At 51.8% G+C, this 25,022-nt stretch overlaps 2 protein-coding genes across 2 annotated transcripts in view; one reads left to right on the plus strand and one right to left on the minus strand.

Moving 5' to 3' along the window:
• Positions 1-17,088, plus strand: Cib2 (calcium and integrin binding family member 2). The gene is made up of 6 exons (XM_075965876.1): positions 1-205; positions 5,771-5,805; positions 11,745-11,856; positions 13,397-13,544; positions 15,870-16,065; positions 16,437-17,088. Exons 1-6 carry the CDS (start codon positions 155-157, stop codon positions 16,456-16,458), a joined length of 564 nt encoding a protein of 187 aa, XP_075821991.1. The 5' UTR covers positions 1-154; the 3' UTR covers positions 16,459-17,088.
• Positions 16,865-25,022, minus strand: part of Sh2d7 (SH2 domain containing 7) — a 14,905-nt gene continuing 6,747 nt past the window's right edge. Inside the window, exons 5-6 of the mRNA XM_075965875.1 lie at positions 20,032-20,715; positions 16,865-18,537 (exon numbers count right to left, since the gene is read on the minus strand). Of these exons, the coding sequence (XP_075821990.1) occupies positions 18,487-18,537; positions 20,032-20,715 (735 nt within the window). The 3' untranslated portion in view covers positions 16,865-18,486. The remainder of the gene's footprint in view (positions 18,538-20,031; positions 20,716-25,022) is intronic.

Genomic DNA, 25,022 nt, shown 5'->3' on the forward strand with positions numbered 1-25,022 from the left:
ACTGAACTGCGGGACTGAGCCCAGCGGGCCAGGCTAGGCTGGCGACGCTGCCCGCCGCCAGGCTGGCAAGGGCCGCGGGCGCCGCGCTCGGGGCTCCAGAAGCCGCCGATGGGAAGCGGCGCTCAAAAGGGCGAGAGACGACGCCGCGGCCACCATGGGGAACAAGCAGACCATCTTCACTGAAGAGCAGCTGGACAACTACCAGGTGAGCCAGGCGCGTTGCGGCCCCTGTAGTCCTTCCCCGAGGCCTCGCGAAAGCGGAGTCACTAAGGTTCAAACCGTGCCGCTGCCTTCGGCGCGCAGCGTCACCTTGGGTGGATGACTTCCCTGCGATGAGCCTCAGTTTCCCAGGCCGGGAAATGAGAGCATTCCAATTAGAGGATTCTGTTAAATGCGCCTCACCCCACTTCTCTCCCTCATTAACCTTCTCTCCTACCCTCTCAGGCTGAATTCAAGCGATTCTTCCCAGCATACGGGGCATGACCCCCATTCCAGAAAGGTCTTGGAGTAGGGGAAGGACAAGAGGCCCTAAATGTAGTTACATGTTGGGGTGTGTTGTTTATCTGTTGGGGTTTTTCTATGACTCTAGTATGGAAGTAACTGGAGGAAGGAATCTACATAGCCGCATCTCTCAACTTACTTTGTGCTCCCAGTAGCCACTCTTACCCCAGATTCTGCCAGGTTCGGAACTAGTATTCATAGCGGTGATCCCAAAGCCCCCAACCACGTGAAGACTTTTCTTTGGTATAGGAGGAAAGCTCATTCCCTGACTGGTCCAGAGTCTAGTTCACCTCGTCTGCGGTAGTCGCCCCCCACTCCCTGCCACGTGTCCACATCCTGAACCCTGTACTCCATCTGCCTTGGTCAGTTTCCCCACTGGCCAGGTTCAGGCAGTTTCCTCGGCATGGGATGCCTTTCTCAAGTCTCTAAGTAGTGCCTCCCATCTTTCAAGGCCCCACTGTGAAGTCTCTGTTTACTCTAAACAGATTGGGTAGGACTGTTTCCTCATGGGTATTCATTCCTACCTTCGATGTCTGTAACTGTCATGAATATTAAATTAGAAAGAAGAACTTACCTCCAGTGCCACCCAAGTGGTAGACTATGTATTGAAGAAGAGCCCTACTGAGCTGGGGAGGACACTAGGAAGGGAACCCTCGCTTTGACTGGAAGGTCCAGAAGCGTGCAGAGCTTGCACAGGGCCTTGGGAAATGAGGATTTTGCCCAGCAAGTTCTAGAGACATCATTCTAGGTGGAGGCAGATGCAGGCAAGCAGCTGAAACCAGAAAAGGGTAGCCTGGTGATGGTGGGGAGCCTGCATCTCCACTCAGACCAGCCTGGCATTGGGTTACTAGTCAGACCCTGTCCAGTGTTGAGTTCTGATCCTTCGCTAGACCCTGCCAGAGAAACGAGAGCCATGAACACAAGAGCCCCACATCTCCTTGCCTCTGGCTCTCTAGGACAGCCAACTAGGGCTGGGTGGGGGCACCTGAGTTCCAGTCCCCTTCCAAGTAACCCTGTGTTTCCTGGAACTTCACAGCCGCACCATCCTCCCTTTCCCAAGCAAGATGCCCTACTCTCTGCTCTTCAGATGCCCTTGATTCCCAGAGTTTAGCCCCCTTATTTGTATGGCACCCCCCAATCCCCCTGTCCCCCCCCCACACATAGGGACCACTGCCCTCCCCAGAACCCACTACACGCCTCCGGCCACTCCAGCTCTTTGCTGTCCTTCAGGGTGTGTTTTCAATTAAGAGCAAGCCCTGTGACTCCACCTGCTTTGCCTCTCACCTTGAGATCCCCTGCTCCATCTCAGGAACTAGACCCTGGCCAGCCCTCTGATGTCTCCTGGAGACCGAGGTCTAGCTGGAGCTTCCTCCCCTGCCTTGGGTCCTTGACTCCAGCCACAGTCTTTGTCTTTTGTCCCTCTTTTCTTCTTTCTCTCCTTCTGTCATCCCCCACTTTCTTTTCCCTCCTCACTTCATCTTTCTTTCAAGAAACAGCATAGACCTCACTATGAAAATCGTGGGCAAAGAGTCTAATTGGCTCTGTCCTAGCCGGGCCCCCATAGGAAACCCTAAGAAGCCATTCAGTGGACCTGGATAAATGTTCCAACAGAAACATTATGTCCAGCTCTAGCAGGGAACTTTCTAAAACACAGGTATAGCCACCTCTCTCCAGGTAATTCTGGTGACTTGGGATGGTGAACAGAGTCGGAGCAGGGCCCAGCCTAGCCTGGTTTGGGTTCAGCTGGTCCCCAACCTCATTTCTTACTTTAGCCTCAGGCAGTCTACAGGGCTGCAAGTCAAGCTGCTGGTATTGTGTGAACTCCTCACCAACAGTCTGTGTAGGCCTCATATCTTCAGGGAGGGCTCCTTGACCTCATCCTGGTCCATTCACCTGGGAGTACTCAACAGGCCTATGATGCATGTACCTCTTCAGTCCTTTCTCTGGCCCCTGAATAGTTCCTACTGGGTAATGTTGCTGTCTACACTCCTCTCTTCCTATGAAGCCTGGTCTAGGCACAGACATGGCTTAGGGAGGAAGGAAGGAAGAAAGGAAGGAAGGGAGGGAGGAAGGAAGGGAGGAAGGAAGGAAGGAAGGAAAGAAGGAAGGGAGGGAGGAAGGAAAGGAGGAAGGAAGGAAGGAAAGAATAAACAAACACAGATACAACATACAGTTCTAGGAGGGCAAAGAACTCCACATAGGGATTCTGAAGTCCTGGGTTCAAGTTGTAGTTGGACAGCCGAGGCTATGGGAGTGAAGAAGTTGGTTTTCTCCTTTTATGGTGGGAATCCTTCCTATTCCAGCTATGCTTATGTCACAGGGTCATTATGGGGGTCAACTAAGGTCATTCTGGAGCCTGACCTCCAGCCATGTGGTAATTGGTAGCACTCTTCCCAGGCTGGGTTGGCAGAGCCAGAGAGGAGCAACCTCTCCTTCAGGTGGGACAGATAGCGTCTTGGCTCCTGACCACTACTGTAGGCAGGCCAGGTAGATAGGAAGCAGATGCCAGACAGCTCTTGAGTAGAGAGAGAGGAGGAGGGGGTTGGAAGTGCTGGAGAGAAAGGGGGATAGGTGGCACATACCTTTGGAGGCAAAATTAAGTCTTGATGGAGTTGACTTCCAGGCTTCTACTAGTAACTGCAGACCCCAGCCTGGCCTGCTAGGTGCTTCCAGAATCCTAAGACTTCAGTTATCCCAGCCCAGGCCCCCAAGACACAGTTTTCAGATCTGTAAAATAGGGAGATGATGATTGTCCCAGGGTAGTGCTAAAGATGAGATGAAATTGGCCATGCAAGGTACCCAGTAACTGTGTGTGGGCTGTGAGTAGTTCTCAGCCTGGGCTATATTTTAGAATCACTGAGTGGCTAGGGATGAATGGGAGCCCTGGGAGGATTGGACCTTGGCTTTCTGTATACTGGCTCTCTACCATTGAGCTATACCCCACCCCTAGTCTTCTGGGATTGGACCTGGGCTTTCTGTATACTGGCTCTCTACCACTGATCTGTATCCCCACCCCTAGTCTTCTGGGATTGGACCTGGGCTTTCTGTATACTGGCTCTCTACCATTGAGCTATACCCCACCCCTAGTCTTCTGGGATTGGACCTGGGCTTTCTGTATACTGGCTCTCTACCACTGATCTGTATCCCCACCCCTAGTCTTCTGGGATTGGACCTGGGCTTTCTGTATACTGGCTCTCTACCACTGATCTGTATCCCCACCCCTAGTCTTCTTTTCACTTTTAGCACGTTTAGACACTAAGTTGCCCCAGGCTGGTCTTAAACTTACTCTGTAGTCCAGGCAGGTCTTGAGCTTGTGATCCTCCTTTCTTAGCCTTCTAAGTAGTTGGTATTACAGGCCTGTTTGGAAGGATGGAGTGGCTCGGAAGATCACTGATGCCTGGGAGAACCCAGGGACTTCCTGTTTCTTTGGTCTGAGTGGTGGCGAGGTCCAGGTATTTTAAACTGCTCCCAGGTGGCACTATTCTGGTAAAGAATTCTCTTGCTAGTAGGATCATTACCATTGGGAGGGCTTTTAAAGTACACATTACCACCCACGGATTTTGACTCAGGAGTTTGGCCCAAGCATCTACCATATTCCCAGGAGGCTACTGCCAGGGTGCCATTTCTTAAAGATCAGTGCCAGGAAGGTGAATCTAATTGTGCTAAGGCAGCCAGGATGCATGGAAACTTTCATACCTTCTGCCAGCAGTGCTCTTGAAGGGTCTGTATATTTTCTTTCTGACTTGGGGTATATGTAGGAGGAGCAGAGACGGGGGCCAGGACTCCCTCTCCTCTCTTCTAGTTCTGAGACAAGCCCTTCCAGGTTAGTTAGCAGAGCCCTGGTCCTTCAGAAGGCGGAGCTCGTCCTCTAGATAGGGCATCTGTTCCTGAAGACTCAGCTCGGTTGTCTGTGCTGCCTGCTCCTGGTCTCTGAGAACAGCCAAGGGACCAGCCCATGAGCCCTCAGCCTGCCTGAGTCTTGGTCCTGCTCGACAGGGAGTTTTCTGTCTGCATGGGGCTGCTGCTTCCCAGCCTGAGCCTTTCCTGACCCCTACAGAGGCACCGTTGCCAAAAGCAAAGTTGAGCCCTCCAGGGGAAACCCCCGAGTTTCCAAGATGGGCACGGAACGTGGAATCCTCCGTCTGTCTCCTAGTAGACAGCAGGTGGCACAGAAAGAGATTCACTGGGCTTCATAGGAACCTGGAAATTCCACCCACCTACCTCTTTGCCTGTACATAGGCAGCAAGGAAAACCCCAGCTGTCATTCACATACTGTGGACATCCTCTTTGGCCCACCACAGTGTGCAATCCAAGCGGCCTGGTGTCTAGCCACGCCAGGTCTTCCAGAGCCAGCCTGGCTGTCAGTACGCCTGGGCTGTGTCCATTCGCCCCCTCATCAGTGCAGCTCTGCTTAGCATAAGGCCCCAGGAGGCCCTGTGGGCTCTGGGCTCTGCTGAGTCTGAGGCCTTCCTTCATGCTACAGCAGTGGGCAGAGGCAGAGAAGGCAGCCAGCAGGAGGTAAATGAAAAAGCCCGGCATTGGTGGGCATTTTAAGTCCTTTTGGGTCACTTTCACTTCCTGTCACCTAGGCCTGGCGTCGTAACCATTATGTGAGACTCTCATTCAGACAGACAGGTCCCTAAAGAGTCCAGATGCTACCTTCCCATCCCCTGCTTCTGGGGTCTACTCCTCACACTTCAGGGCCTCCATTTCTCTAAACCCTCCTCAGTGTGATGTCCCTTGTTCCTTCAGCCTGAGGACACCATATATCTGGAACTGTCAGCCTCCAAACCCAGGACTGCTGCCCATGGTGACCCAGGCTGTCTGCTTTATACTGCCTGCCCACGTGAGGCCCTGTTTGCAGTGCCTATGGTGGTGTGCAAGGCATCCCGTCGATCCACTCTTGAGTGGTCTCTAGAACTGTCTCTGGCTACCTCCCTGCTCTCCCACAGTGTAACCCCTGACCTTCAGATCTACTGTGGCCACCTGTGACTCCATGTTCCTCTTTGCTGAGCACCCACAAATGTGCCACCCAGCCCTACCCGCCCCCCCCCCCCATGTATTTCTTTCCTGGGCCCAGTTGGGATGGGCAGAGGGTGGATCAAAAGCTTCCAGAGGCATCGTCTGGACCTACTAGAATTAGCTGTCGCCTCTGGGGAGGGACAAGAATGGAGTAGTGGGCACTCTTCTTCCTTGGTCCAGGGCTGTGGGATGGGACCCTGTAGCTGTAAGGTTCTAAGGGTCCACTATGTGTGTTCTCCCTCCACAGGACTGCACTTTCTTCAATAAGAAGGACATCCTCAAGTAAGTGTGGCTTCTTGTCTACATCCCTGGGACTAGGGCTGTGGTTGGGGTGGGGCTGGGGACTCCCCGGGGGGGGGGAGGGCTGAGCAGGAGCTGAGGAAGAGTGTGGGACCTGAGTTCAGGTAGGCCTCAGGCACATATCAGGGCTACCGTTTAGACTGAGGAGGTCTCACTGCTCCCTGGGCACGCATCCTTCTCTTGGGAATGGGGCATCAGCTACATTCTGAACTCTGAGATAAAGTGTTTGAGGCACAGTCTCATTCAGACCTCCCTAGGACCTTGTAACAGAATCCTGCTCACCCGCTTTACATACAGGACTTTGAAATTTGACCCAAGTCACAAAGCCAGGATCTGGAGAAGTGGCCTTCTAACTCCAGGTCCCTGGCTAATTTTTTTTCCTTTTGGGGCCTGCTACCACAGGGGACCCCTTCGTCTTTTAAGATAGGTGCTCTAATACTCCTCTGTCCCAATGGCTGGCATTCCTGGGATGTCCAAAAGCCAAAGACATGCCTACCAGCCCTGAACTGCTTACCAGGGGTTTCCAGGACAGCCCTTCTCCCTGTGGGTTAAGTAGGGGGTCCTGGACAAAAGAGACAGCGGTGTTGGCAGTCTCAGACCAGCGAGCAGGCATTACAGGATGCTAGGAAACCTGCCGCCCTCGCTGGCCCCTCTACCTAGGCTATCCGGTGTCACTAAAAGCCAGCAAAGTCTCAGGATCAGTTTCCCTGGAGATCGATGCTCAGGCTGGGGCTAGAGCCTGGTGTAGCCTCCCCAGAGAGCTGTGTTGTCATTTGTCGTTACCCTGACTGACCACTCTGTGTGGACAGTGTTCCTCCTCCAGCCTACCATTCTGTCATGTTACTTGAGTGGGCAGAGGATACCCTATTTTCACCTGCTGGGGGAGTGCAGAGCCCCCCAGACTTGGTCGTAGGCCTGGCTGTCCTTCCACATTCACAACATTGGGGTCCTATGGCTTCAGTGAGGTTTGGTTCCCCAGAACCTCACTTTCTGGGGTCCTGGTACCACTATTAAGGGGCAGTAATCCAAGGTGTGTCAGCTGACCCCTGGAACTAGCCTGTCGTGAGGCTTTCTGGGGCTGACTTTGACCTTCCAGAGTTGTTGGTACACGTCCTCTTTTCCGTCTTACTGTATTAACCCTCAGTTATGTGTACTCCAACCTCCTCAGCATCTCTCCCTGCTGCGTGGATGCCGAGTCTGAGCCGCTTGTATTCCGAGGCTCACACTATTTCTATTCTGGTCTAATTCCTTTCCACCCCAGCACTTACAATGTTCTTAAGTCAGCTTAAGCTCTGTAATGAGGCTCAGCAGCTGGCTTCCCCAGAGAATTCAGGTGTGGTGCCTGTTAGCCACCAGTGAGTGTGTAAGGGGTGTGGTAAGGGAAGGAGGACTGGCCACAGGAGGACGGTCCAGGCTGGCAAAACACAGAGACAAAGGCACAGCCTGCGTCCCCTTCTACCCCCTACCATGCACTAATCCTGTTGGGTTCAGCAGGGTCTTAGGGAAGAATAGCTTAAGACCAGGCCAAGAGTTAGAGCTGGTCTGACAGACCTTTGGGGGTGTCTCTGGCTCATTGTCAAATGAAAGGTTCTTGGGCAAAGGTTCCTGGCTCCCCACAACCTTAGCTTCTTAATCTCCACACAAGAGAAAAGAGCAAACATCAGGTCCCCTCATGGGCAAAGGAACCTGCCAGGAAGCTGGACACCCTGCCTGAGCCATTGCCTGTCTTGTTTTGAGGTGTCACCTCCAACAGAGGCTCATGTCACTGATCCCCATAGCCTTGCCAGGTTAGTCTCTCTCCATGGCTCACATCTCAGTGAGGCACGGAGGGGGCAAGGATCAACGACCACCCAGCTGTGTACAGCAGGCCAGTGGCAGAGCCCGGCTGGCCAGATCCTGCCTCTGCTGACCTGCCCTCCCCTCCCAGGGCTTGGATGCAGCCTCCTCCTTTTCCACCCCCAGCTGCCTGTTTCCTCGGTAAGCTGCACCCTGAGTACTGACCAGATGGCAGGGAGGAAACCTGAGTAGGAGGTTCCTCTGTCAGTGGTTTGGATCACAGATAACCATGATCGGGCTCAACTGCTCCCTCTACCAATAATCCCAGTGGATCCTGTTACTCTCCACACAACTCTTCCCTGCCAGCTCTGAGGTGACGGGCAGCCTACTCCACCCATCCTCCACCCCCTTTGGCATCCATGCTTCCTGTGGGCCAGAGCTTAGATCTTCCATATCCTAAGTCACACTCCATTCCTGAACAAGTGGACAGGAGTCCTTGTTCCCTCAGTCAAAGACAAGCTTGTCCAGTTGACACCCCAAGGCACCTGCCAAGTGATTACTTTATTGTATTCCTTATTTCCTCAACCTTTTCAACATTTCTGTAATCTATTTTAATTACTTTTTATTTTTTTTCCTATTATACATGAGGAGTCTGAAACTTAACTACCTGCAGGGTCCAACCTGCACCGTGAGCAAAGGAAGAGGGCCAGTCTCTGGATCATTTCTGAGGAAATAGCTGCTCCAAGCCCCAGCAGGACCAGCAAACAGATGTACAGTGTACAAATCTTTCAATTTGTAAATGTTGGCAAATAAATTTGAAAATTTAATTTAATCCTTTCTTTTCTAAAAATTTAATGTATTTAAAACCCCATGTGGAAGCCAGGCATTCATGTGGGCTATCAATTTCTGACTTTTCAGAAGAATTGGTCTTTCTCCCAATGATTTCAAATGTTGTGTATCGTAGATTATGTCTCATTAATATTTGGGTCCCACTCTTTCTCTGAGTCTGGCACCAATGTCTGTTCTTTGTGTTCTTTTGGGGGGGGCAGGGCAGGAGGTAAGAAGTTAAGAAAGATCTTGCTATGTAGGGCTGGCTGGTTTCAGACTTTCACTGTTTTGTTCTGGTGTTTCCTTTTGGGTCCTGGGATGAAGGGGTGGCTTTTGCCCTTCTCCTCTCCTCTCCTCTCCTCTCCTCTCCTCTCCTCTCCTCTCCTCTCCTCTCCTCTCCTCTCCTCTCCTCTCCTCTTTTCTCCTCCCCTCCCCTCCTCCTCTTTCTCCTCCTCCCTCCTCCTCCTCCTCCTCCTCCTCCTCCTCCTCCTCCTCCTCCTCCTCCTCCTCCTCCTCCTCCTCCTCCTCCTCCTCCTCCTCCTCCTCCTTCTTCTCTCTCTCTCTCTCTCTCTCTCTCTCTCTCTCTCTCTCTCTCTCTCTCATTGTTATTATTTTGGTTTTGGGTGTTTGGTTGGAGTTTGTCTTTGTTATTGGTTGGTTAGTTGGATCTTGGTTTTTGAAACAGGGTCACCCTGTATAGCTCAGGCTGGCCTCGAACTCAGAATCCTCCTCCTGCTTCAGCCTCTTTAGTGGTGGGAGGCTCTATTAACTTCCTGAAGTCACTCCAGTGGCTTTTACATTTGGTTCCATGCAGGTAGAGTGGCATAGTTGTCATTTCTGGTCCTGGCTATTATGATAGCACATATACAAATCTTTTTTAATTCAGTGGGGGAAGGGGTGACCGAGATGTAGATCTTTCACTTTCTTCCTCTCTCCTTCCCTCTCTTTCTTTCTTTTTTCTTTCTTTCTTTCTTTCTTTCTTTCTTTCTTTCTTTCTTTCTTTCTTTCTTTCTTTCTTTCTGTGATTTTCCTCCCACAGTGATTTGGGAGTTCCTTAAAAATTTCGATCATCATTTTGATTGTTTTACTTTTTAAGTTTTTAAAAGATTTATTTTATGTGAATTAAGTGCTTTGTCTACGTGTATGTATATGTAGCACATGGCTGCCTGGTGCCTGCAGGCATCAAAAGAGGGTGTTGGATCTCTGGAGCTGGAATCACAGGTGGTTGTGAGCCACAATGTGGGTGCTGAGAACTGAACCCCAGGTCCTCTGCAAAAGCAACAAGTGCTCTTAACTGCCAAACCATCTCTCCAGCCCCGATTTATTTTATTTTTTAACTGTGTATATTTGTGTGTGTCTGTGTAAATACATGCCATGTGTGTATGCCCGAGGAGGCCAGAGGTGTCAGATCCCCTGTAGCTGACGTCACAGGCGGGCATGACCTGCCTCATGTGCGCACTGCCACACTAACTCAGATCCCATGGAAGCAATACATCCTCTGGCCTGAGGGTCATCTCTCCAGCCCCTAGTTGTTGTTTTTTACAACAGATGTGTATACCAGGGAAGAACCTGGCTTTTCTTCTCGGGAAATGCTCCCCACCCTTTGGGAGTACCCATAGCCTGATCCCACACTCACCTCTTCTGAGTAGTGTCTGGCAGACAGACAAGAGTGTAGAAATAGCTACAGTTTGACTCTAGGTGGTTTGTGTACATATGTATACTTGGGTGTGCATGGGTGCACATGTTTTTTGTTTATTTGTTTCTTTGTTTTGAGACAGGGTTTCTCTGTGTAGCCCTGACTGTCCTGGAACTCACCTGTAGAACAGGCTGGCCTCAAATTCAGAGATTCACCTGCCTCTGCCTCCTGAGTGCTAGGATTAAAGGTGTGTGCCACCACTGCCCAGCTGCATGGGTGCACATGTATGTGTGAGTGCATCTGTGTGTGCATGCTTGTGGAGCCCAGAAAACAAACTCAGGTGTTATTCTTCAAACACATCCACCTTTGTTTTGAGACAGAGTTTCTTATTGGCCTGGAGCTTACCAAGTGGACTGGGCTTGCTGGCCAGTCCTCGGCCTCTGCTGGTCTTCTACTCTCTAGCATTGGGATTACAGGTGTATATGCCAGGGATGGAGAGCTGCCTCAGAGGTTAAGAGCGCTTACTGTTTTGACAGAAGACCCAAGTGCAGTTTCCAGTGCCCCTATAGTGGCTCGCAGCTGTCCCTAAGCATGTATGTGATATACATACATAAATGCAGGCAAAACACTCACACACAAAGATAGAATAAATGAATATTTAAAAACTTAAATTAGCAAAATGTTAAGGTTTTAAAAAACAAAATCCAATATTTTGTCACCATGCCTGACCTTTTCTTTTTTTAAGATTTATTTATTTATTATGTATACGGTGTTCTGCCTGCATGTATGCTTGCAGGCCAGAAGAGGGCACCAGATCTCATTATAGATGATTATGAGTCACGGTAAGGTTGCTGTGGCCTGTGTATCAAGGATAGTCTCTTTGGCCTTCCAGATAGTTTTATAAATATTGACCTCGAAGTTCTAGTTTGTGGCTTCAGACAAATCTCTCAGTGCTCACTTTGCTTAGCTACAAACTGAGGTCATATGTCGTCTGCACAGTGATGAGCAGGAGATTAAAGTGACTTGTGTCAGCACAGTGCCTGGAATATAAAAAACTCCTTTTATAAAAGAACATTTATTTATACACTCGTGTGTGTGTGTGTGTGTGTGTGTGTGTGTGTGTGTGTGTGTGTGTGTGAGAGAGAGAGAGAGAGAGAGAGAGAGAGAGAGAGAGATTGATTGTGCATGTAGAGGTCATAGGACATCTTGTGGGGTTGGTTCTCCCCTTCCACCCTGTGTGTCAGGGATCAAACTCAGGCTGTATGTTGACAGAAAGCATCTTTATCTGATGAGGCATCTTGCAGGCACAGCATAGAAGACTTAAGAGAGACCAAGTCAGGTCAGGTAGGGGAGTGGGAGGGAGGGGAGAGGCGGAGAGAGACAAGAAAAAGGGAGGTGGGAGACAGTTGCCCAGCTGGGGAGATAGTGGTGGTTCACCTACATGTGTGTTGGAAACAAAACAAGTAGGGCTTGGACACAGCTGGGTCATCAGCACAGGGATTTGGGCAGGACCTGCTTGTTCTCCAAGCTATGCCCACTGTGGGCAGAGCAGACAGCTTCCTATTGGCCCCTCACTTTGTCCTGGATGAGGATGGTTATTTCAAGCCTAGACAGGATGGCACTGGGTCACTGGGGCTCTGGGCTGGCAGTCTCTAGTGCTTTCCCTCTGTTTCTCTCAAAGGCTCCACGCACGGTTCTATGAGCTGGCCCCCAACCTCGTCCCGATGGACTACAGGAAGAGTCCCATCGTCCATGTGCCCATGAGCCTCATCATCCAGATGCCGGAGCTCCGGGTATGTGAGAGGCTCCTGCTGGGGGGTTAGAGCGTGGGAAATCCACGCCCAGGCAGGGAGTAGAGGCCTGGATCCAGACTGAAGCCTGGCTCTACCCACTGTGAATGTGTTGCCCCGAGTGGACTGCTGAAGCTCTATGTGCCTCAGTTTCCCAATATGCACTTTGCATAAATTATATAAAATTTGCATAAATTTGCACTTTGCATGAATTATGGAAGCAGTGGGGGCTTGGTAAGCGTACTGTGGATTTGTGGCTGCCCACTGTCCAGCCATTGGCCCACAGCCGTCTGCATGTCCCTATGTGGAGTGGCCTAGGCTGTACATGATAGCTCTTGGTCTGCTCTTTGAAGTCATTTTTCTCTCTTCTTGTTTGGTCATGGATTCTTGGTCATCTCTAGTGGCACAATTCAGACTCAAGCTTCCTGGAAGTCCTTTTAGAATGCTCATTTGGATTTGGGCCATGTGGGGTAGGCTCGGCTAGCTCCCGGGGAGGCTATCATGCAGGTCCTCGGGCCACCTACACATTGAAGGTTTCTGGCTTTCTTCACATGGGATATAGAAAGGACACTCCCACAGCACTGGGCCTAATTCTACAGGGCTATGGGACTTGACGGGCCTGGGATGGATGACTTAAGGTAGGGTAAGAGAACTACATGGTGTCCCTTGGGCCTGCATCCCAACTCTGTCCTGAGAGGTGACAAGCACAGGCTTGGCCCTGGAAAGCCCTGCCTGTCCCTGAGGGAGTGGGAGACCAGGCTGAGTGTCATGGAGAATGTGAGGCGCTGTAGGAACTGTATTTCCAGGCCTCTGGGGCTGATCTTGGCTGAGCAGCTGTGGTGGAAGAAATGGGGGCCCTGGTTGATTGGGTGTCACTGGGAGGAGGCAGTGCTAGGAATGAGAACAAATGAGCTATGTGGCTGGCAGCATCAGCACCACCTCTTGCTGCCTGTGTTCTTCCAATTATCTGACACGTTGGGGCCTTCCTTCCATCTCTCACCTGTCTGACCTGAATTAGCCCGATCCGAGGACTTCCTGGAGTGATTGTTTTCTTTTGCTGGGGACACAACCCAGTTCATGGAGGAAGGAGCCTGTGTATGTGCCTCTGAAAGATGGGACAGTTGGCATGTAGGCGCTGCTCAGCTTGCTCTGTGTGTGTGGACCCCGCGTAGCATGAGAGCATGCTTGCTGAGTCAGGTCCTAGATCAATGCGTTACACACTCTAACTTGGCAACTCCTCCAACAACCTGTTTTTGTTTGTTTGTTTGTTTGTTTTTTCGAGACAGGGTTTCTCTGTAGCTACGGAGCCTGTCCTGGAACTAGCTCTTGTAGACCAGGCTGGCCTCGAACTCACAAAGATCCGCCTGTCTCTGCCTCCCGAGTGTTGGGATTAAAGGCGTGCGCCACCACTGCCCGGCCAACAACCTGTTAAGTAGCTGAGACTATTGCCTTGCTCTAGCGGCTACACATGTATATTCTCACAGGGGCTGCTTTCAGACTGGTCCTCAGCCCCTGCCTCAGTGATGGCTCTGCTTGTCTTCAGGAGAATCCCTTCAAGGAGAGAATCGTGGAGGCTTTCTCTGAGGATGGCGAGGGGAATCTCACCTTCAATGACTTTGTGGACATGTTCTCTGTGCTCTGTGAGTCGGCACCCCGAGAGCTCAAGGCAAATTATGCCTTCAAGATCTATGGTAAGGAGGGGCTGGCAGCAGGGCAGACCTGAAGTGCTGAAGGGACCATCATACGAGCCATTGGACCATCCAGTTATTGCTGGGTACGCTGTGGCTGCCCTCTGAAGAACATCTGCCTCAAGGGCACAAATCATGCCCGAGGCACGTCTTCAGAAAGAGGGAGAGACTCTTCCACCCCCGGTGGGCATAAGGGTGGGGAACAGGGAGGACCAGGGGAGATTAATCCCCTGGAGACAAGAGGACAGACACCCCAACAGAGTGCACAGAAAGGCTTGACAAGATAATGAAGGTTTGGGATGTGGTGGGAGGGATCAGTGAGAGGATAGAGAAGTCAACTAGGCTGTAGGATGGCCTAATGCTCAGGACTAGGACACTGCAGGGTTCAAGCAGGGAAGGTAGTTGTGTTCTATAAAGACCACTGGGAAAATTTTAATTGTGAACTAAAAATGTCAGGCTGAATCTGGGGCCCAGACAGAAGGTCTTCTGAGATGAGCCAATTGGGGAGGGAAATCCACAAGAGTCCCCCTCCCAGGCCAGAGGTATGGTCTCCCCATTTCCCCACCCTGCGGACCCCCTGGCCACTAGGGAGCACTAGATACACAGACTTCTTCCATAGCTGATTGGAGGCTACCACATTGCCTGAGTCAAATCCTTACTGAGTCAGATCGCTGAGGCCCAAGGAGGGGTTTGAACTTTTACTGGATCAGATGAAAAGATGACAAACCTTCCCACACCTTTGAGAAGCTGGTGGATCTCAAAGCAGTGGTCCTTTCAAGGGCTGCCTGTTATTTTTGTGATTATTTCAAAGGACTTTGGTTGAGACACATGGTGCTACACATTGCATTTGCATGTAAGAAAGCCGACCCCACCTGTCCACCCTCCATATATGTAACTCTCAAATCTCACCCATTGTCCCTCAGTCTTGGACCCCACAGTGCTGACCCTGGTAAAGGTTGTTGTCTTCCTACAAGAAGAAAGTGCAGAGCTCATGGAGGTCTCAGGGTCTTACTATTCAGTTAGCCTAGGATTCTCTCTGGCTCACTATCCAGATAACGGGCTTTTCCATGGAACCTTCTGCAGACCCTTCAGGAACAGAGATAAATACCACTTCATGCTTACTGTGGAGGCCTCCACAGGCAGGGACAGAGTTGGGCAGCTCAGGTTACACTAAAGGGCTTCTGTTTTAAGTCTTATTCTGGTCAGGGTTGTGACCCAGGGAGGTCCTTGTCCTCTCCAACTCTGTTTCTTCATCTGCAGAGTTCAGGCATGGTTTAAGTAAATGAGGAAGAGTGACTCTCGTCTTCATCACTGCCATCTCAGGCCCACAGAACCCCTGTGCTGTGCTCTGGGGACACTGGTAGTACCCTTTGCCCAGGAGACCCAGCTCTGCTTTTTACTCTATGCAAAGGCCTTCCCTGCAGTGGCCTCTCTCTAGGGCTGTGGTTCTCAACCTCCCTAATGCCGTGACCCTTTTATACAGTTCCTCATGTTGTGGTGACCCCCAACCATAAAATTATGTCATTGCTACTTCATAGCTGTAATTTTGCTACCATTATGAATTGCAATGTAAATATCTGATATGCAGTATATCTGATGTATGACCCCCAAAGGAGTCGTGGCCCACAAGTTGAGAACTGCTACTTTAGGGAAATCCTGCATCTCCTGATTAGACTTCTGTCTTTGTTTTTAATTGGCAGATTAAGTTATACATACTTACCACATACAACATGACATATGTGCTAATTAGTCACGTGTATCTGGAAGCCTACCAGAGGTGATGAGGTGCCATTTAGAAAGTGTGGGTCTTAGAGTCAAATAGACCTAGTCAGAATCCTTGCTCCGTCCTGACCGGAGCTCTGACATGGACTCAGGCACTTGGCCTCTCTGGGTCCTGGCTTTCTTGGCTCTAGGAGTCCACTGTGGGGTGAGCCAGGAAGGGTTTTTGACTTCAGTGGGAAGTTCTCAGGGTGCTTTGGGTTTGGAACTGTTTGAGATGTGGCTGTGTGCACCCTCATTGTGGGGGTTTTGGGTTCCCCAAATGTTAACTTGTTTATGTTAACTTGTGGGTGTTTAACGTATGTCTTATGTGCAAGCCTGTTGGTTTCAAGGCCCCACTACTGTCTGAGTTCACAGAGCTACCTCGGGCACTTGAGAAGCTGGTGGAGAAATCAGTGTGTCAGCTGGGAGGAAGGGGGAATGATGGACAGGACACCCCTTTCCTCGAAGTTCCTGGAAGGGACTCAGCCCGGGCAGGCAGGGGTGACCTGCTCCCATAGGCATAGCATCAAGTGTCCCCATCTCTGTTCACTCTACCTAACTGCACAGACTTCAACACGGACAATTTCATCTGTAAAGAAGACTTAGAGCGGACGCTGGCCCGACTCACTAAGTCAGAGCTGGATGAGGATGAGGTAGTGCTTGTATGTGACAAAGTCATCGAGGAAGCTGACCTGGATGGTGATGGCAAGCTGGGCTTTGCTGACTTTGAGGACATGATCGCCAAGGCCCCGGATTTTCTCAGGTGCTGTTATCTTAGGGCCTGGGCTTGGGTTGGATAGGCCAAAACATTAGGGCATTAGGGTCACAGCTGGCTGCCTGGTCTCATGGGACCCCCATGGGGAATGATGTATTCAGGCCTGAAGTAGCAGTTTGAAGCCCCGCTCCCCAGATGCATAACTGCCTTTTACATGACTATTCATATCATGACCTTTCGTGGTGCCTGGGAAGGATCTAGACTCTGGAGGCTGGAAACTGGACACCTGCCCCTTCTGAGCCTCCTGTAATGACTTCTATGTAGCATCCCTTAAGAAGATGGCCAGGGTTAGGTGAGCCTTTCCTTGTGGAGCCCTCTGCCTGGCCCACAGCCTCTCACCCTCTCCCTTCCTTCTGCAGCACTTTCCACATCCGCATCTGAGGACACTCCCAAGGCCGCAGGGGCTGAGATGTCTGCTCTCTGACCTGCTGTCTCCGCAGGTATGGTTTCCAATGCTTCACCAAAGGAGCTGTAGCCTCTGGAGTTCTCACCCATGGACAATTCCCGTGGCCCTCTCAAGCAAAAACAAAAACCAACCAAACAAACAAAAAAACCAAATAAAAAGCTTAACAGAAACGAGGTTGTGAAGAGCAGGACCCTTCGCAGGGCCCCAGTGGTTCACCCACAAGATCAAAGGTCCCCCTAGAGGCCCCCTCAGCCGGCCCCTCGATCAATCCTTTTCTCACCTAGCAGGAGGGGTGGGGCTGGATTGTCCACATGCTGGGCAGACACCCAGTCACCCAGGGCTAAGTGCAAAAAACAAACGAAACAAAACAAACAGAGCCTGGGGGTTTAACAAGCTATGCAATCTTTTACTAAAGCCAAGGCTGGGCTGTCCCCCCTGCCTCCCCATCCCTTCAGTGTGAAGCTGTATAAGCAGTGGGTCCAAAGGGCTCTGCCCCTGTGTCCTGAACACTACCCTGTCCACCCTTCCCAACGACATGGTGTCACTGGGGTGTGCTGACCTCAGGTTTGTGAATGCCTAGGAATAAAACACTTTTGTGTCCTGCACTTTCTGCGTCTGTCAGCATTAGGAATGCTCGGTGCTCAATTCCAGGCAGTCCATGGTGTCAGCCTGGGTGAAGCATCACCCTCGGTTTCAAGGGTTAACTTTGGTTTCAGGATGTTGGGTGAGGACTGTTTCCATTTTCCTAGTAGTAGTTACATCTGTTCCCCACTGTTCCAGGCTAGCCCACTGCTCTTAAACCTTTCAGCGTTCCCCTCACCCCCCAACAGATAGGCACTGCTAGAGCCCAGAGAAAAAGAGTATTAGCCAAGTGTCTGCCAGGAAATGGCTTTCCCCACAAACGTACACTGAGCAGGCCCTGGGGGAGAGGGGGCTGTGGCCTTGGTTCCTGCCTCCTGCGAGTGGAGGCAGGGTAGAGAGAAAAAAAGCAGGCCAGTTTCTCACCCTGTAGAAGTGGGGACACGTGGACAAGGGGGAGTGGAACTAAACAGGGAAAGATCCCTGGAAGAGCCTGCTTGGCCGAGGGAACAGTGGAGCAAGAGGCCTGAGTGGCCTGTGCCAAGCTCGGACTGGGCAAAGCCCCAGGTGTTCTCTGGAGGTAAAACCACCAGGCGAATGGTGGGTTTCATGGAGGAATCTGGGTTGATCCAAAGGGCAGGCCTGGCTGGAGGCAGAAGGCAGGCAGGGGTGACCTGCTCCCATAGGCATGGCGTCAAGTGTCCCCTGGTGGCTCCAGATGTTGCCCAGCAGTGCATCCCAGGCTTAAGCCTGTCTTACTGAGGGGTCTCTGTCCAGGCCCTCACTGGCCATGTCTTCAGGTAAGTTGCTGGGTCTCGGTTTCTTCATCTGCAGCACAAACTAGGAGCGTGCAGAGCGAAGCTGGGATAAAGATGGAAAAGTGGGGCAGGAATATTGGGGGAGCAGTTCCCAGTCCACTGCCAGGTCAGCGTCATGACTTTTGAGGCTGGATGCACCTTCTTGCTCTAATCCTCCTGGGGCAGGTGCAGAGAATGTGGCTCCTGCCTTCTCCCGTCACCTGGCAAGACCATGGAGAAAGAACTGGTTTTGTCCTCAGAAGTAATAGCATGATGTCATTTAGCCAGTTGGGAGAATGTCTGTCTCAGCAAGGGGCCCACCACATGCTTGTGAAGTATCTGAGTATGAGGCTGGCTCTGCCGTTCATCAGCCCAGGCCTCTGCATATTCACCCAGTCCTTCCTTTAGTCAGTCCCCACTCTTGTGTCCTTCGTTGTGTGGGTGGACAGCATTGAGGACATATCCAGGAGTTACAGGCTCTGGCAAGGTCTCTCCCATGCCTTCCCAGGTGGGTACCTAGGCTGCATCCCAGAGCCTGCTTCCACAGTGGCTAGTTGTGGCACACCTTCAGGTGAGCTGAGGGTATCCAGGTGTAGCCAGGAACCCCCACTGGATGCCAGGACTCTCTCAGAATTTGTGCTTCTTGTCCGTGAAGAAGAGCCTCCGGAACTTGTCAGGCTGGAAGGAAGGGAGAGACGTTGGAACCTGGGCTCCCCAGCCGAGATGGGAAGACCCAGGCTCAGAAGCTCTTAGCTGGGGTCTGGGGTGAGGGTCCAAGCTGGAAAAATGATGCCAGACTACAGTGCTCCCACAAGCCTCTCTGGGGCCTCCAACCCCACTTAGCCTTCAGATTTAAGACTGTTTTGCCTTTGTCTGGTGGAAAGGGAGGAATGTAGAAAAGGGGTGGGGGTACTGCAGAGTGTCGGCTTCCCTCCTTGGTGTGTCCTGGGCTCCCTGCCCACTCCTACTCAGCTGGGGCCTTGCTGGGACAGGATGGAGGAGGGGAGGGGTTATATATGAACTCCCAGGGTTAGAGGAGGACACGGGGACATCCAGGGGAAGTGTAAACCTGGCTTCTGAGGTCCTTAAAGGACTGTACACTGCCTGGGCCTGAGAGGATCAACACCTCAGAAAGTGGTGGGGACAGAGCTAGTGCGGGAAGACAGCCCTGGCCTGAGGGAGGAGCTGGTTCCCCAGAAGCCTTTTGCTTTGAAGCTCGGGGTGCCCTGTTCAGGCCAGGAGAGGGAAGTTCCAGCTCCCCCAGACTTGAGGCTGTGCCCACAGGAGTGGAGCTTTCTACTTCTACTCTTCACGAGTAGAGACAGCTGAGGGATTGGAAGGGGTTGGTGGGCTCATCTGCCTCCCTGGGGACGCAGGAGCAGCCACCTCCCTCTGGTGTTCTTACACCCCTGTCCATGTTCTCTTCCCGTCTATCATGAATCCTCAGAAATAATCACCCAGTTCACCAAGAGCCACCTCTGACAGTGTCTTGTCAATAGAGAATGTAGGACAGTGCTCCTTGGGCAGCTGCCCTGGGCATAACCAAATGGTCAGCCCATTTTACAGACAAGGAAGAGAAAGCCTGGGTAGGGTTGCCAAGTGAAAATACAGGCTGCCCAGTTAAATCTGAGTTCTAGATAAATAAGAAACCATTATGATTTTTTGAGACGTATCAAAACTACTGATTTATGTACAACTCAAATTTAATAGATGCCTTGTATTTTTTTTCTTGTGTGAATTTGGCAACCTTAGTCATCAGGGAAATTGTCACGGCAAAGCCACAGGCTAGAGAGCTGCTTATTCATGACTGGGGCCACGGGTCTTCTTTCTCCTCCCGGTGGATCTGACAGCCCTGCAGTGGGCTCTGAGAAACACGGGGAGTGTTCTGCCATAGAGGAAGCTCTTAGGTGGGCTAGAAGCCCCCGTTCACCCCACATCCTTATATCACCAGGTGGAAAAGTCCTGGGACTTGTGAGCATCGGCAGCAACCCGTTCATGCATGAGGAGCACACTCAGGTCCTCTCTATGTATTCCTGGCTGTCCCTGAGTTCACTATAGAAGCCAGGCTGGCCTCAAACTCACAAAACCCCCTAGTGCTGAGATGAAAGACGTGTGCCGCCATGTCTGGCTCATTGGGTATTTTGTAAGGACCTGGCCACCCAGGGAACTCACCTTGGTCACCCGTCCAGTGTCCTTGTTCTTGGAGGCTGGGATTTGCTCATAGTTGTTCCCTGGCTCTGGGATCCGAGAAGGCCCTGAGATCTCAAAGCCACAGTCCATGGGCCCTAATAGCTGGCTGTATGTGGAGCTGAATTCAGGGTATGGGAGCTTGGCAGTGCCATGCCAGAAGGTTGGAATCTGCTCATAAGTAGTGTTTCCTTGGCCTGGTCTGTCCTTACCCTCCTGTCGTAGGCCTGTAGTCCCAGCAAGCTGGTAGGTATCTGTAGAACTAGCCTCAGAGGAGGATTGAGCCTCATGGCTCAGCTTTAGAAACCCCTGTCTCCAAGTAGCAGCCCGTGATCCTGGGACCTCAGAATTGGGGGGCAGGGAAAATCCTAAGGAAGCATAAGACATGGTAGCACTCTGGTCTGTCTTCACCCCACATGGGGCAGGCTCTGGGTTATTGGGATTGTTCTGGTCTTCATCTGAGAGTTTCCTTGAGGGCTTCCTGCCTGGGGAACAAGCCAGGCTGCCAGCTGGAGCTAGCCTGTGCCTGCTAGATACCTCTATGCCCAAGCCTTGCTGTGCCCGGTTTGTCTTCTTCAGGTCCGCGTATATGATGTCGCTGGGGCCTGCAGAAGGCTCATCCAGAAGAGAGGGACTCCTCTGGGGAATAGGGGGCCCTCTAGTGGGTGCCTGGGAGAGAGGGACAGAGAATGTCTTAAAAAGCACTCCATAGGTACTGTGACCTCACACCCCTGAGCTGTCTTTAGAAGTCTCCCCTCCCCTCTTTTGCTTCAGTTTGCCTATCATAGGCAAGGGTTGGCTCACAACCTTTATGTTTCCTGGTTCTATGATTCTAAGTACAGTCTTTGCCTTGGCATCCAAGGTAACTAGCTTAACAGCCAACCCAAACTCATCCTGCCTGGTCCTTCTGCCTCTAGCATGGTACATTTGTGCAGGGCCCCATGAACCCACCCACTCACTGCTGTGTGCCCTTTCAGAGCAGCTGTATCCGAAGCCCATCGCTTGTGGATCCGTTCAACAAATATTTACTAAATACCAGCTACGTGACAGGCAGTCTTAAGTCCCGAGGCTAGCATGAGTTTACATTCTCATCCGGAAACAAGCACCATGGGGCTGTGCTAGGAATGTACAAGGATTTGATGTAGTATATGACATATGAATGTGACATAGGTAATGCCATGTCGGCTCATGATCAGTGCTGTGGAGAGCAAGGCAGGTAACAGAGTAGAGAAAATAACAGGTGGGAAAAGTGACATTCCTATAGGTGAGGTGGGAAAGGTGACATGTCCTACAGGTCAGGTGGGAAAGGTGACATGTCCTACAGGTCAGGTGGGGAAGGTGACATGTCCTACAGGTCAGGTGGGGAAGGTGGTGACATGTCCTACAGGTCAGGTGGGGAAGGTGACATGTCCTACAGGTCAGGTGGGAAAGGTGACATGTCCTATAGGTCAGGTGGGAAAGGTGACATGTCCTATAGGTCAGATGGGAAAGGTGACATGTCCTACAGGTCAGGTGGGAAAGGTGGCATGTCCTACAGGTCAGGTGGGAAAGGTGACATGTCCTACAGGTCAGGTGGGAAAGGTGACATGTCCTATAGGTCAGGTGGGGAAGGTGACATGTCCTACAGGTCAGGTGGGGAAGGTGACATGTCCTACAGGTCAGGTGGGGAAGGTGGTGACATGTCCTACAGGTCAGGTGGGGAAGGTGACATGTCCTACAGGTCAGGTGGGGAAGGTGACATGTCCTATAGGTCAGGTGGGAAAGGTGACATGTCCTATAGGTCAGGTGGGAAAGGTGACATGTCCTACAGGTCAGGTGGGAAAGGTGACATGTCCTACAGGTCAGGTGGGAAAGGTGACATGTCCTATAGGTCAGGTGGGAAAGGTGACATGTCCTACAGGTCAGGTGGGAAAGGTGACATGTCCGATAGGTCAGGTGGGAAAGGTGACATGTCCTACAGGTCAGGTGGGGAAGGTGACATGTCCTACAGGTCAGGTGGGAAGGTGACATGTCCTACAGGTCAGGTGGGAAAGGTGACATGTCCTACAGGTCAGGTGGGAAAGGTGACATGTCCTATAGGTCAGGTTGGAAAGGTGACATGTCCTATAGGTCAGGTGGGGAAGGTGACATGTCCTACAGGTCAGGTGGGAAAGGTGACATGTCCTATAGGTCAGGTGGGGAAGGTGACATGTCCTACAGGTCAGGTGGGAAAGGTGACATGTCCTACAGGTCAGGTGGGAAAGGTGACATGTCCTACAGGTCAGGTGGGAAAGGGGACATGTCCTACAGGTCAGGTGGGAAAGGTGACATGTCCTACAGGTCAGGTGGGAAAGGTGACATGTCCTACAGGTCAGGTGGGGAAGGTGACATGTCCTACAGGTCAGGTGGGAAAGGTGACATGTCCTATAGGTCAGGTGGGAAAAGTGACATGTCCTACAGGTCAGGTGGGGAAGGTGACATGTCCTACAGGTCAGGTGGGGAAGGTGACATGTCCTACAGGTCAGGTGGGAAAGGTGATGACATGTCCTACAGGTCAGGTGGGAAAGGTGACATGTCCTACAGGTCAGGTGGGAAAGGTGACATGTCCTATAGGTCAGGTGGGAAAAGTGACATGTCCTACAGGTCAGGTGGGAAAGGTGACATGTCCTATAGGTCAGGTGGGAAAGGTGGCATGTCCTACAGGTCAGGTGGGGAAGGTGACATGTCCTACAGGTCAGGTGGGAAAGGTGACATGTCCTATAGGTCAGGTGGGAAAGGTGACATGTCCTATAGGTCAGGTGGGGAAGGTGACATGTCCTATAGGTCAGGTGGGAAAGGTGACATGTCCTATAGGTCAGGTGGGGAAGGTGACATGTCCTACAGGTCAGGTGGGAAAGGTGACATGTCCTACAGGTCAGGTGGGGAAGGTGACATGTCCTATAGGTCAGGTGGGAAAGGTGACATGTCCTATAGGTCAGGTGGGAAAGGTGACATGTCCTACAGGTCAGGTGGGGAAGGTGACATGTCCTACAGGTCAGGTGGGGAAGGTGATGACATGTCCTACAGGTCAGGTGGGGAAGGTGACATGTCCTACAGGTCAGGTGGGAAAGGTGATGACATGTCCTACAGGTCAGGTGGGAAAGGTGGCATGTCCTACAGGTCAGGTGGGAAAGGTGACATGTCCTACAGGTCAGGTGGGGAAGGTGACATGTCCTACAGGTCAGGTGGGAAAGGTGATGACATGTCCTACAGGTCAGGTGGGGAAGGTGACATGTCCTACAGGTCAGGTGGGAAAGGTGATGACATGTCCTACAGGTCAGGTGGGAAAGGTGGCATGTCCTACAGGTCAGGTGGGAAAGGTGACATGTCCTATAGGTCAGGTGGGGAAGGTGACATGTCCTACAGGTCAGGTGGGAAAGGTGACATGTCCTACAGGTCAGGTGGGAAAGGTGATGACATGTCCTACAGGTCAGGTGGGAAAGGTGACATGTCCTATAGGTCAGGTGGGGAAGGTGACATGTCCTACAGGTCAGGTGGGAAAGGTGACATGTCCTACAGGTCAGGTGGGGAAGGTGACATGTCCTACAGGTCAGGTGGGAAAGGTGACATGTCCTACAGGTCAGGTGGGGAAGGTGACATGTCCTACAGGTCAGGTGGGAAAGGTGACATGTCCTATAGGTCAGGTGGGAAAGGTGACATGTCCTATAGGTCAGGTGGGAAAGGTGGCATGTCCTACAGGTCAGGTGGGGAAGGTGACATGTCCTATAGGTCAGGTGGGAAAGGTGACATGTCCTATAGGTCAGGTGGGAAAGGTGACATGTCCTATAGGTCAGGTGGGAAAGGTGGCATGTCCTACAGGTCAGGTGGGGAAGGTGACATGTCCTATAGGTCAGGTGGGAAAGGTGACATGTCCTATAGGTCAGGTGGGAAAGGTGACATGTCCTACAGGTCAGGTGGGGAAGGTGACATGTCCTACAGGTCAGGTGGGGAAGGTGACATGTCCTACAGGTCAGGTGGGAAAGGTGACATGTCCTACAGGTCAGGTGGGGAAGGTGACATGTCCTACAGGTCAGGTGGGGAAGGTGACATGTCCTACAGGTCAGGTGGGAAAGGTGACATGTCCTACAGGTCAGGTGGGAAAGGTGACATGTCCTATAGGTCAGGTGGGGAAGGTGACATGTCCTACAGGTCAGGTGGGAAAGGTGACATGTCCTACAGGTCAGGTGGGGAAGGTGACATGTCCTACAGGTCAGGTGGGAAAGGTGACATGTCCTACAGGTCAGGTGGGGAAGGTGACATGTCCTACAGGTCAGGTGGGAAAGGTGACATGTCCTACAGGTCAGGTGGGGAAGGTGACATGTCCTACAGGTCAGGTGGGAAAGGTGACATGTCCTACAGGTCAGGTGGGGAAGGTGACATGTCCTACAGGTCAGGTGGGAAAGGTGACATGTCCTACAGGTCAGGTGGGGAAGGTGACATGTCCTACAGGTCAGGTGGGAAAGGTGGTGACATGTCCTACAGGTCAGGTGGGAAAGGTGACATGTCCTACAGGTCAGGTGGGAAAGGTGACATGTCCTATAGGTCAGGTGGGAAAGGTGACATGTCCTACAGGTCAGGTGGGAAAGGTGGTGACATGTCCTACAGGTCAGGTGGGAAAGGTGACATGTCCTACAGGTCAGGTGGGGAAGGTGGTGACATGTCCTACAGGTCAGGTGGGAAAGGTGACATGTCCTACAGGTCAGGTGGGAAAGGTGATGACATGTCCTACAGGTCAGGTGGGAAAGGTGACATGTCCTACAGGTCAGGTGGGAAGGTGACATGTCCTATAGGTCAGGTGGGAAAGGTGACATGTCCTACAGGTCAGGTGGGGAAGGTGACATGTCCTATAGGTCAGGTGGGAAAGGTGACATGTCCTACAGGTCAGGTGGGAAAGGTGATGACATGTCCTACAGGTCAGGTGGGAAAGGTGACATGTCCTACAGGTCAGGTGGGAAAGG

The sequence above is a fragment of the Microtus pennsylvanicus genome, chromosome 3 (assembly GCF_037038515.1).
Source record: "Microtus pennsylvanicus isolate mMicPen1 chromosome 3, mMicPen1.hap1, whole genome shotgun sequence".
NCBI lineage: Eukaryota > Metazoa > Chordata > Mammalia > Rodentia > Cricetidae > Microtus > Microtus pennsylvanicus.

Excerpts from the sequence above, each read along its gene's own strand:
- Cib2 (XM_075965876.1), top strand. The coding sequence starts at position 155 with ATGGGGAACAAGCAGACCATCTTCACTGAAGAGCAGCTGGACAACTAC. Across the intron at positions 5,806-11,744 it reads AATAAGAAGGACATCCTCAA|GCTCCACGCACGGTTCTATG; the intron begins GTAAGTGTGGCT and ends TTTCTCTCAAAG. Across the intron at positions 13,545-15,869 it reads TTATGCCTTCAAGATCTATG|ACTTCAACACGGACAATTTC; the intron begins GTAAGGAGGGGC and ends CTAACTGCACAG.